This window comes from Primulina eburnea, chromosome 3 (assembly GCF_022965805.1).
Source record: "Primulina eburnea isolate SZY01 chromosome 3, ASM2296580v1, whole genome shotgun sequence".
Classification (NCBI taxonomy): Eukaryota; Viridiplantae; Streptophyta; class Magnoliopsida; order Lamiales; family Gesneriaceae; genus Primulina; species Primulina eburnea.
In genome coordinates, this window is record NC_133103.1 from 16,256,499 (window position 1) to 16,270,466 (window position 13,968).

General features: G+C 32.5%; 1 protein-coding gene across 1 annotated transcript in view; it reads right to left on the reverse strand.

Moving 5' to 3' along the window:
• Positions 1 to 12,632: 12,632 nt before the first annotated feature.
• LOC140826889 (uncharacterized) overlaps positions 12,633 to 13,968 on the reverse strand; it is a 68,362-nt gene continuing 67,026 nt past the window's right edge. Inside the window, exon 7 of the mRNA XM_073189423.1 lies at positions 12,633 to 12,994. Within this exon, the coding sequence (XP_073045524.1) occupies positions 12,633 to 12,994 (362 nt within the window). The remainder of the gene's footprint in view (positions 12,995 to 13,968) is intronic.

The window sequence follows — 13,968 nt, forward strand, 5'->3', positions numbered from 1 at the left end:
CTCTATTTCTTACACAAGGGCAATATCTTGAAAAAGTTTTGCATAGATTTAATATGCATGTCAAAAGCTGTAACTACTCCACTTGGACATCATTTTAGACTCTCAGCAGACCAATCACCACAAAGTGAACAAGAAAGATCAGATATGGCAACTGTGCCTTATGCAAGTGGTGTTGGGAGTATCATGTACGGTATTGTGTGTAGTAGGCCAGATTTGGCACATGCTGTGAGTCTCATCAGCAGGTTCATGTCAGATCCAGGTCGAAGTCATTGGGAGGCATTGAAATGGTCCCTAAGATATATCAGAGGCTCAGCTGATCTGGGATTAATGTACAAGCAACAGGAAACAATGGAGAATGCTCTAATAGGATACGTGGATGCAGATTTTGTTGGAAGTATTGATACAAGGAAATCTCTGACAGGATATATATTCACTATGTTTGGTATAACAGTGAGTTGGAAATCAAATCTGCAGTCGGTTGTGGCTCTTTCTACTATGGAAGCAGAATACATTGCGGTTTCAGAAGCTATAAAGGAAGTGATATGGCTACAAGGAATGGCTGCAGAATTGGGAATCAAACAAAGTGGTGTTAAGGTATATTGTGATAATCAAAGCGCTATACACTTAACCAAACACCAAGTTTTTCACAAAAGGTCCAAGCATATTGATGTGAAAATACACTTTGTAAGAGATGTTATCAACAAAGGATGTGTGAAGGTAATAAAGATACCTACAGAAGACAATCTAGCAGATGCACTTACAAAATCTATACCTACAGCTAAGTTTAGGCATTGCCTGAACCTAGACAATATGCGGAAAGCATGAAGCCCACAGGGGATGGTTGGAAGGGGGAACATCTGAGTTAACTGGAGCCATTTGCAAGTCAAGGTGGAGAATTGTTAAGGTGACTTGAAATGTTTGGGCCTAATAAATCGATTCAGCAGATGGAGGCCCAATAAGGAAGTCAAGGCTAACGGGTATATCAGTAGAGAGGTCAATACAGTTGGGAGGAATTCTGGTTTTCTTCTTGATTGACGGTTACGCTCAAATAGAAAGAAGGAAGAAGAGAGAGGTTAAAAATCACCAGCTGAGATTGAGTCCAGGCGAGCTGAAATACTCCATTGAATTCGTCTATACAAGCTGCAAGCGAGAAGAGTGTGGGAACAAAAACCTCAGGGCTTTAACATTCTTGGGATTCTCGGTATTGGGTTTGTGATAGATTGAGTACAATAAAAGGATTAGTTGTAACCTGTAAACATTCTATGGTTCATTAATAAGATTGTTTGCCTCTTCCCGTGGACGTAGATCACTTGTGATCGAACCACATAATTGCCCTGTTCTTCTTTTATTTCTTGTGCTTGGTTCAAGATCATTGTGTGGTCGTTGTTGTTTGCTATCTTGGATTGAATTCTGTGTAATATCAAACTTGTTAGACAATCATAACAAGCAGGAAAAAAACGAGGAAACGATGCTGTAAAATATCTAACGCTAGCTCCAGACCATGAATCATTATGCTCTCCGAATTCCTAGATTTCTCCTCTTGTGAATACTCTATGCCTGGACGTTGATGCATGTTATAATGAAGGTACTAATAGCTTCGCACTTGGTGGATAATCTGAAACCATGAGGGACAACCAATTCTTGCTTTTGGAAAAAATATTGGGAAAAACATATCAGTTACGTTTGTTGAACTTTTTGCTATTCAAATTGGAGTCAGTATATCTAGGGAACACAACATTGAGGTTCATTTTATCACCTCAGACTCTCTCTTTGCTGTGCAATCAGGCACAAGTGGAGATGAGAATCGCAGTTACTTCGGGATCCTAGCTTCGGATATCCGAGGTCTCCTGTCTCTTCTGGGAAACCCATCCTTAAGGCATGTGCAGTGAACTGCAAATAATGTTGCTCATTCCATTGTCTCTTTTGCTTGTTCTACCCCTTCCTTCTTTGTTTGGAAGCGTAGAGATTTTCTTTTTTGGCTGATTAATCTTGTAATTAAAGATCTTTATCTTATTCAATAAATTACAAGAGCTTTCACCGTAAAAAAAGAAAAAGAAAAACTGATGACCACATAAAAAACCTAACTTCGGACATAAAATCTAAGATCGAGGTATAGGGCAAATTTTGTTTAACATAAAAAGTGAATAAAAGGTTGTATGTATCATATTCAAATGTTGTCCTAAATGTTGTAATACCCAGTAACAACACGCAACAAAATAATATAATGCACAAATAAATAACTTAAACCAAAACAATCAAAATTATTTGTGCACAAGTATAAATACTTTGTGGTGCCTCAATGCAAAATAATCACTAAAAAAGCAATTCAGTTTACAAAAAACCAACACTAGTGATTTTAACGAAAATCAATTTTCTCAATACGTTGAGAAAATAAACTACTTCTAAAACACATAACATAATTAAAACGTCATCAAGAAAATATGTACATTATAAGCATATTTTACAGGTAGTTATCATGAACCTTATAATCATCATAACAATATATAAGCAAATTTTAAAATACAAATCCAACTGCGAAGGATTGAAATATCAAACATCTTCCTATAATACATCTAAAATACATGGATGCAAAAATTAATGCAATATTATCTGTATCAGAGTAGAGAAATACCAGAGAGTGGATCATTCTCTGCAACAGATGACATTCTTTTCAGCAACTTCCGAATCTTTGACATATTTTCCTTTTCCATCACTATTGGTGAGGTTACTTGGAGATTGAACCTTCAATCCTTGCTTACCTTGAGCATAAAGTGGAGATAGGTTACAGAGATCACAGGATGTATCGCCTAGTATCCTTTGTACTCCTAAATATATTATTTTCAAGATTGACATTAGCCTTTTTTGTGAGCAGCAGACTGTGTGTTGCCTGACAAAAACTAGGACTGAGAGTTTATGATATGTAATGTGTTAAAGAGTATTACATATTTATATTATAGAAAATATGAGCCATAAATATTTGTAATATGGTTGTGATATGTTAAAAAAATTGAGCAAATATATGGGCAAGATTCTGCCGGCAAAAAACCTACTCATAAAATTGTTATTATATAGATTTTTTGGTTATGATAATTGTTATTTTTAGAATATTTTTTTAAATGTTTCTACATTTATATTCAAAATAGATTTGTAACTAATAATTTAATTAATAGGTAAAAAAGAAAAACAAATCTGAAATTTAAAAAAGACAACGCTTTTAATCCGTTGCAAAAACGTTTTTAGTCGACATTTAAAATAAGTTATTATTATTTTTAATAAGTTTTTATTATTTTTATCATTCAATTATTATCACATCATTTTCATAATTTAGTGGGTTGCTTGAAAACTACTCCCTCAATCATGGTGCATGCAGCAGATAGTGATCAGAATACATCGGATATCAAATTATATTTTCGGCATTTAGTTTTCCAAAAATAAAATAAAAGTACTCACAACGATGAGTGGGTTTCTTATGCGATAATTTTCTATATTTATATTCTTAAAATAAATCGATCCGATTAATATTTTAAGTAAAAAAATAATATTTTTAAGCATAAAAATAATATTTTTTTATAGATCGGATTGAATATAAGTTTTGTATCACAAAATTGACTCGTAAAATACTTTCAGATGATTTTTTGTGCACAGTGAGATGGTGACATATATTTTTAATTATTAATTATTATAACATCATCGCACAAACGATATGTGTATATAATATAATATATTTAATATTATAAGTTATATATAAATAATATATTTTTATTTTATAAATAATTAGTATTGTTATGATTTTTATATAAAAAATAATTTTCTAAAATATTTAATTTAACTGAGAAAAAATAAGGAAAACTTTGGTGAGAATAATATAAAATTACTAACATATACATGAAATCAAATAAAATAGAAGGGTAATTTTGGGGAAAAAATTGACGTCCCTCTAACAAGCTCAACTATTATATATAGTATATAGATGTAAAATCATTTTTCAAGAAATTATCATGTAAAATCATGCGTACAGGTAGGTATGTTATCGGACCGGATCAAACCGTACAGGACCAGATCGAATTTATCCAATTCCGGATTATAAAATAATGGAACCAATTCAATATGAGAGCATTTTATTTAACCGGTTGGGATTTACCGGGTTAGGTATGTAGTCTAATAAAAGACTGAGTGAAAACGAAACGAGTTGCAATAAATTTATCACACTATATATATCAAATAACACAAATTGATTTGGAATTTAAAAATTTACTTTGTAACATGATATTAAATCAAGTCAAATGATTCAGCGATCTCAATTATCATATTTATTAGTGCTATTATGCATAAATATTTTTGAGAAAAACTTGTGTGAGACGGTCTCACAGGTCATATTTGTGAGACGGATCTTTTATTTGGGTTATCCATGAAAAAATATTACTTTTTATGCTAAGAGTATTTGTTGGGTGCAATAATTGTCCCTGTTTGGTAGAGATATCGAACCCTGATGCTTGAGCTGCTGTGCGGTTTAAAAGATTCGAGTTGCACCATTACCACTAGCTATAGCTTTTGGTAAAGCAGCAAGCGCTCGATCCTACAATTGGTATCAGAGCCAAGGTCACGGGTTCCATTCCCATCGATTGCAAGAAGTGCAATTATTAGGAGGGAGATTGTTGGGTGCAATTATTAAGAGGGAGATTGTTGGGTGCAATAATTGTCCCTGCTTGGTAGAGCGATCGAACCGTGGTGCTTAAGCTGTTGTGCGGTTTAAAAGATTTGAGTTGCACCATTACCACTAGCTATAGCTTTTGGTAAAGCGGCAAACGCTCGGTCCTACAGTACTACTTTTTATTGTGAATATGAGTAGGGTTGACCCGTTTCACAGATTAATATCCGTGAGACGGTCTCACATTAGACCCAATCAAGATTTTTTAAATCCTTAATTATCGATTTTCCATATTTTTATATAGAATAATATGTTCAAATAATGTTGGTTTTTATTAATGTTTTCAGAATCGAACCTGTTCGATCTGTAACGGGTAACCGATCATGGGTTCGGTCCAGACATCGACCAAACACGGTTTTACCTGTCAAACTAGTCAAAAATCGATCAGACCGATATTGAACCGGTCAAAACTGGTTAAATCAGTTTACTGTTTTTTAAATTTTATTTTTTTATTATATATATATATATATATATATTTTAAAAAATATTATTTTAATAGTATTAGAGATTATTTGATTTTTAAACTTTGGAAAATATATTTATTATTATTATTATTATTATTTATATACATATTTAAGATATTTAGAATTAAAAATATATTATTTATTATATTATATTATTGTTTTATAAAATATAATCGTGTTTCAGTTCGACTGTCTAGTGGAACTGATTCGACCGAATGATTTTCTATTTTAAGATGGACCGGTTCGATCACAGCTCTGGTTATGAAAATTTTGATTTTTATAGATAAAAAATGAACTAAATTAAAATATTTTTTCCTTATAATTATACTACAAAAATTAATAATATTAGTGGATACTGGATATGATTGGAGCCAGTTCCGAATCAAAACTAACTAGATTCTGATTCGGATCGGATTGGTTCAAATTTTCGATCAAGTTTTCTAAAAACCAATCCAATTCAATTACACTTCGAAAGTTTTTCGGAGCAGTTTATTTGACCTGTAGGCACGGTTGTCCAGCACTCCTACAAATATTGCAACGGTTTGGCAAGCGCGCTTGTTGCCACTCTCTCTAGGGCTAATTAAAGCGGAAGAACCGAAATGTGTCAGATCAATTCTTGACATGTTCGGGATCAAAATGATTCGTTAACCATGACTACGTGTTGTTGGTGTATCGTTTTTCGTGTCCGTTGGATAGCAGAAGTTTAAAAATTTTATTTTTTCATACAACAGTATCTTGAGCGCTCGTATGATTTTAATCAAATAATAGAGTGCTTATCGATTTTTATCTTCAATGTATAATTCATGGCTACAATTATTCCGTATTTTAACTGCAGATAACTTTTATTGGAATCTATTCGAATGATCAACTAGAAGTCGTCTTTCTTCAATTACCAAAATAAAGTCCACGATTGATTTCCTTGTTCCTCTTCTAGACTCACTAGAGTGCTAGAAAAAATTGCGCACATTGAGAAAAGGGAAACCAACAACATTTCAGGTGACGGCCGGTAGTGCGGCAGAGGCATCTTGGTGCTGTGAGGTGGCCGAGACCTTTTCTTCAAGATGAAGGATCCACCAATAGTTTATGAGAGAGAGTGTGTCTAGATTTGATTGTCAAATCTTGGTATGTTGTGATTTGCAACTTGAGTTTATAATATTATGTCCAAAATTTATATTTAATAAAAAATACATCTACATGGATCTCCAAAATCATGTCTAAGATTTTATTTAGGTAACTTGTTCCTTTCTTAGACGTTTTTGCAAAGGTGCTAGAATCATGTGAGAGATTATATCTTAACTTGTTCAAATGTATTTCGAGCAGATCACAATAACTTGTGTGGAAACGATCTGATGGTTTGAGGTGAAAACAATAAAACAGTAGACATTGGACAATAGTTGTTTCTGGAAGTTCGAAAATGAAATCTTCTAATCTTCTACGTCTCCCATTCTTCTGTTTCTAGAATGTATCACTAAAAGACTTTGGTTTTTGCAGTACAACTCTTGTACACACCCACTTCAGTAAGACTTACCCTTCGCCTACCGAAACTCTTAGTTTCACAACACAATATAATGAATACAACAAGATTCTGGAAAAGACTCTTTTCAGATTACAAACTCTTCTCAATAAGATGTAATAAGGTGAATCAACACAAGACGATCTCAGAAGTTCAGATATCTGTTATGAAGAGTGTGCTCCTTTTCTGTATATTGAGCATGAAGATAAAAAATAGTTCTTGATTGCTCAAAACAACGTTGGAATGATAGACATAGAATGTGTTCCTTGTTACTAATAATCGTTGTTTTATATATTAGATTGATCCTTTAATATATAGAAACCTTGAATCCAACGTCTATAAATAAAACGACTTCTTTGACTCTGAGTGAATCAGCTTTATCACCAAAAAAGGGTCATGTAGAAAGCTTCAGAATAATCAGTCTTGTTTTATACCAAAACTAGTATGCATGTTAAATGTCTTCGTACAACATTAAATGGTCCAATTAATACTAGTACTATGTAAGGTAACGGTAACCTTAAGACTTGTAACAATCAAACGAAAGACATTAAGTTCTGCTTCTGCTTTGGCTTCATTCTGCTTCTGCTTTTGCTAACCGTTAAGTTTAGCTAAGAAATACTCGATAAGTACTTCTTCTGTTTTAACGATACATGTGCTTCCGCTATTTATATTTTCCTCTGTTTTTACTATCACCATCTACTAGTTTTGACTCTTATCATCACAATTAAAGCAAGTCTAACAATTTTCCTTTTTGTGGTGATGCGAAAACCTAGATGTTAGTAAAGATAAAGATCAACAGTGATAACGAAAAGCAGATAGAGTTTATAACAAGATAATCGATAAGAAAATAAACAATAATAAAAAAAATAATTCGATCTAAAAGAGCTTAATCGTGCCAATGTCTCTGAAAATAGTTTCCTCGTTCTGAGGATCTTGATCTCTGAAAGATGTCTCTGCATGAGGTCTGCAATGTCCAGTTCTGCCCCCTGTTTTGCTTTCCGATTCCCCTTTTTGGCATCACTAGCCTGAATTCGAGTGAGCAAATCATCCACCCGGCTGGTAAGGTTATGAATTCCATCATTTTGCATCTCCAGATACGGTGCTTGGTTGGAAACTAGTTCAGTAAGAGCATGAAGAGATTGAGGTTGGGACTCAATCTTGGCATCAATAAGTTCGAGCTTCGAATCCATAGCTGCAACGTTGTTGGATAATGAGAGAATAGAGGAATCATGATCGGAGACAGTTTTGGTTATCTCAGCTTGACCGAGCAAAATGTCACTTTGACAAAGTCCAATAAACACATTGTCTTATTGAAAAGACAAATCTCCTTTTGTTTATGACTTGAAACGGAAATATCAGTCACAATTAAAAAATGTTCCCCCTAAATTAATGCAAATAAACAAATATCACATGCGAAGTTTGAAGATCGGAGGAAATAAAAGACGATTCTTGATATTCTTCCAATAGGAACACACATGAGGTGAATAGTCAAGTGACTCTTCAACTAGCCCGATGATATTTATAAATACCTGCAAAGACACAAACTAAGTCATTTTAAACATTTAACAATTGGATAATGCAAGCAGTTCATCAGAATCTCCGGAGTCGGATAAAGCAATGGAGTTCCAAAGACAACTCGCGGTGTCCCGTAAGAAGATGTTTGAAGATATCGTTCTTAATAGGATGAAGAATTGGAACAAACTTCTGGATCTGTAGTCTGAATAACCAGTTAGATTATTCTATATTATTATATTTAAGCTGCGGAATATCCCTTTCACAAACCATGATCATGCGAAGAGAAGGGGATGATTCCAGTAGGTTCTAGTTATGATTTCTACTGTAAATCTCAATATTGATGATATCAACAATTGTAATTGCTTATCTAGTGTAACACATCTGATTTTATGAATGAAACAGTTCATTTTGTTATACTCCTTGTACTACTTTTACTTACGTTATCTATTGTTTCTGCTTAATGCATAAAAATCAGAAGATAGTAATTAGTAGTTACGACAAATCAATTAAACCAAGAACATTTCGAATATAAGAAAACTTAGTCTCAAGAAGAGGTTTTGTAAAGATATCTGCTGCTTGTTGATCAGTAGGAACATATTCCAGAATGTCCTTCTTCTGCATATAATCTTTAATAAAATGGTGTCTGATGTCAATGTGCTTCGTTCTGGAATGAAGTACTAGATTGTGTGTAATTGCTATAGTACTTGTATTGTCACATAATATAGGTGATTTAGAGGCTTGAGCTTCATAGTCCTTAAGATGTTGTTGCATCCAAAGTAATTGAGAGCAGCAACTTCCAACATCAAGATATTCTGCTTCTGCAGTAGACGTGGCTATGAAAGTCTGGTGTTTACTAAACCAGGAGATCAACCTATCACCAAGAAATTGACAAAAACCACTGGTGCTTTTTCTATCCAGTTTGCAACCTGCATAGTCAGCATCTGAATATCCAATAAGATTGAAGGAGGAATCCTTGGGATACCATAGGCCGACATTTTGAGTACCCTTTAAATATTTCAAAATTCGTTTAGCAGCAATAATATTGAATTGCTTAGGGTGGACTGAAATCTCGCACAAATACAAACAGTAAACATAATATCAGGTCTACTGGCAATAAGATATAACAATGAGTCAATAAGACCACGATACTGAGATACCTCTAATGAAATTCCACTTTGATCTTTATCAAGTTTATTAGATGAACTCATTGGAGTGGAAGCAGCAGAGCATGTTTCCATGTCAAACTTTTTCAGTAGTTCTTTTGTGTACTTAGCCCGATTTATGAAAATTCCTGTATCGAGTTGCTTAATCTACAGTCCTAGGAAGAATGTCAATAATCCCATCATGCTCATTTCGAATTGTTCCTGCATTATCTTATCAAACCTTTCACACAATTTGGAGTTAGTTGTCCCAAAGATAATATCATCAACATAAATCTGTACTAACAGAATGTGCTTATTTTTAACTAATGTGAATAAAGTCTTGTAACGGTGTCAATGGTAAAATCATTATTGACGAAAAATTGTGAAAGAGTGTCATACCAAGCCCTAGGCGCCTGTTTCAAACCATGCAAGGCTTTGTGTAATTTAAAGCCATGATGCTGTAAGAAATGATCAAAAAAACATGGGGGTTGTTCAACGTAAACTTCTTTTTGTACCCATATTTCGACGACGTCCCATATTTAATGACTGTCCCCACTGTACCAAGACGAGTCTTTCCAGCATGCTTATGTCCTCATACTCAGGCGATCTTTCTTGCATTTGCTCCATCAGCTGCGTAAGCTGAGCAATTTTGGAACATCTTCAAAAAAACTCGGCCAGTTGCACTCTTCGCACAATTTTAGCAGGCATACTAAATCTTCAATTAAACAACGGCTGTATTAAAAAATAACTCGATGTTGTTTGTTATCATCAAAACTTAGGGATTTCAATCTAACATTAATCTTAAATAGTTCTAATATTCTATGATGTGTACATATCACAAGCAAGACAAGGAATGTCTGAACTCAAGAATTATGACTAAAATTTGTCTTCCAAGTGAAACACTTATTTCATATGAATTTGGTCACATGAAATTAAAGATGTTATTAATTCTAGCGTTTCGATAAATTATTTTGCTATAACTACAGAGTTTCAAAAATAACAAGTTAATTAAAAAATAATTAAAATTAATACTTGATATTCCAAATTTGTATTACTGCGTCATATCATCCAAACTATATGCATATATGTAATAAGCACGCACATATTTGTGTTGGTGTGTATATAATGTTTTCTAGACACATTATTGATTTGAGAGGGGAATGAAGTAAACTAAAGCATTTAAAGATCTAAATTCATAGAACACAGTACATGAAAATTATTTGGAGGGAAGAGTTGACATACATCAAGCTTTTATTTACCATAAATGGGAAAAACTAATAAAAAATTAATTTTAAAATGGGATAAGAAAAATTCTATTAATATCAACTCCAATTCACCATGTCATCTGCTGAGGCGATCACCATGGAACTCAAATTTTAGGTAGAAACCAATTTTAACAATTTATTTTCCGAACTCAAATAAATAAATAAAAAACTAAAAGGGTGCATCTGGTAGAATTGATTTGAAATACATAGATTTTGATTATATTTTTTTGTTAATAATAAAAAAATAGATGAAATCTTATAGTTACACAAAGTAGAATGAATTTCAAATGGCTTCAAACTTAAAATAAATCCTGATTTATATGGAATACTCTACAAACATGTTAGAGTGAATTTGAAATTTATTGTTTTGCTACTCTATAACTACAGAAATACACTTGAGAATATTTGAAATTCATGAATCCAAATACAACGGAAAATGTAATTTTTACCTATTTCATGACTGCACTAAACAACATTCTTAACATATATATGCAATATGTATCATTGTGAAGTAAATGCTCAAAAACACATATTTAATACATTTCTCATAGTCTCTCAAATGTTGAAACACAAATATACATTAATACTTTTTCCTAAAATTAATTACTATATTCTTTTTATTTTGAATGAATATTTTGTTGTAAAACTTTTTTTAATTTGATATCATTATCTATAAATATATTATTGTTTACATATTCTCTTATCCGTGAATTTATTGTATTATGATTTATATGAATTCATTCTAAAATAGAATTAGATTGAAAAAGTATGAATTTATCCTAGTGTAATCGATTTTTTTTAAAGATAATGCAATTGATTTTCGTATTAGATCATATGTATTTTTTTTAAAAATATACAAAATAAATTAAAAGAAGCATATAAAATTAAAGTTAAAAATTAAATTTCGATGAAGAAAATTTTGCCTCCAAAATTATTTTCACAAAATGTCATTTTAAATAAGTTATTTTACACACGAAATTATTCTTTTATTAAATAGTTTTTCAATATAAAAAAATATGAATTTTGTGTATAGTAGATTCAAAATTTTATGTGCATACTAATAATGCGAAGATAATATTAAAAATTACGAAAAAACATTCAAAGATAAGCATTTGGTTCACAAACATTCGAACTTCCATAAACAATTCTATTTGTTATTTCTTTTCAGCACTTCATTTACTATATCTATCTACCGATTCCGATCTTTCGATTTTGATAAGCCTTTGGTTAACTGAGTTCAATTGGATTGCTTCTGCACATTTATCTGATAAAGTTGTGTGCCGCACTCAAAAGTTCGATTTTAATCTTGAATGCTAACAAAAGTTGAGATTTTCAAAGTGTGTAGAAGAAAAATTTGTAAAGTGTTCGTTCTTCTCCTCTTTAAATACGTTTACAAATCCTAACATTATTGCCAAGTTTTAATATAAGAGAAAAATTTGAGGTACGTTTAACAAAAAGTAGATTGTAAATAACTTTATTTTAACAATATATTCTTAAAAACGTATTTTTTCCAGCCAGTTATTTGTTTGACATAAATAATTATAATATTATGTGATGTTTACAAGCTCGAGTTTGGATATCCGAACTCAAGGATTATGACTAAATTCTTTCTTGAAATAATCTATGAATTGAGACAAATGAAAGACGTTATTGATTCTAATGTTTTGCTAAATTATTTAGCTCAAATTATATAGAGTTGCAAAAATAATTGGTACAAGTTAATCAATCAAAGCATCAAAACTAGCACTTGATACTCCAAAAACACATGTACGTGTGTGTGTGTCAAATGTTACATTTTCCAGACAAATTATTGACCTAAGATGGATCGATAAAGTAAACCAAGGCATTTAAAGATCTAAATTCATAGATCAAGAAAATTATTTGAAGTGAAGAGTTGACATGCATCAGGTTTTATTTATGATAAATAATGGATTCTTAATTTATGAGAAAATTAAGCTATTTATTTATTTATTTTAATAAAAAATGGGACAAAGAAAGTCTATAAATACCGTCGGACATTTGTGATCATTTCCATTCATCAGCCATGACGAGCATCACAGAACTCAAATTTTGGGTTCTAACATTGCTCTTAACCACATTAGGCACTTCTAGTGCAACTGTTTGTATACCAAATATTCCTATTTTTACAAGATTTTGCTCACCTCCGCCGCCGCCGCGCTCGTCACCACCGCCTCCTCCACCTTCTCCCCCACCTCCGCCTTCCCCACCACCTCCACCGCCGTCCCCGCCACCACCGTCTCCACCCCCACCATCTCCTCCACCTCCACCGTCACCGCCACCTCCACCACCATCTCCCCCACCTCCACCATCACCGCCACCTCCACCACCATCTCCCCCACCTCCACCATCACCGCCACCTCCACCACCTCGTTTTTGCATAGTTTTCCCTCCAAATATACCTATAACATTTCCTCTGCCTCCAATATTCTGCCGATCACCACCACCACCTCGACGTCGTTAAACCTCTTCGGATCATCTTCAAGTTCTAACCACATGATACTTGCAAAACACTAAGCAATAAGACTTCCCATGTCCTGGATTATCCAAAGAAACTGGATAAATAAATATTCAAACACCATCTAGTTTGAAGAAGCTTCATATTTTACAAGCCATGATTTGTATATTTCAAATTTACATACTGATCTAGGCTTGATATCACATGTATGTATTTTACAAATAATTAAATAAAACAAAGATCATGGGAATTAATTAATGATTACAGCTTATGTTATGCATATATGTTGATTTATTATTTTCTATTTATGTTTATGCCGTGATATTGCATGCATTGCTGTGGAATGTAAATGACCATTAATTAAAATAACTTAATTAAATAATTTAAATGACACTTAAAATTTTCATCTCTCCATCTAAATCACCATTAATTAAAATAATACAACTATCTATTTTGCACTATAACTCTATTAGAATACTTGTAATTTCATCAAACAATGCAAAATAAATTGGGGATTTATAATCATTGCGTAATCTGTTGTTTTTGCACTATAACTCTATTAGAATACTTGTAATTGGTTTATACGCATTGCGTAATATGTTGTTTTTTATAATCCTTTGTTTTAGACTTATTGTCACGCCCCAGAGACGGGGTTAGTCGACAACGGCATTGCTGTCAAATTTACATTCGAAAACAACGAGCCTTAGAAGTACAAAATTCAAAAACCAGTCTTTTATTCATAATACTTAATAATTCAATATCTGTTGTTTTTTATAATTCTTTTTTTTTGTTTTAGATTTATCACAAATGTTACATATTAATAACTGCATGCTTTTATTCTTTCTATCATTTATGACTAGTGTCTCGGAACAATAATTAGGGATC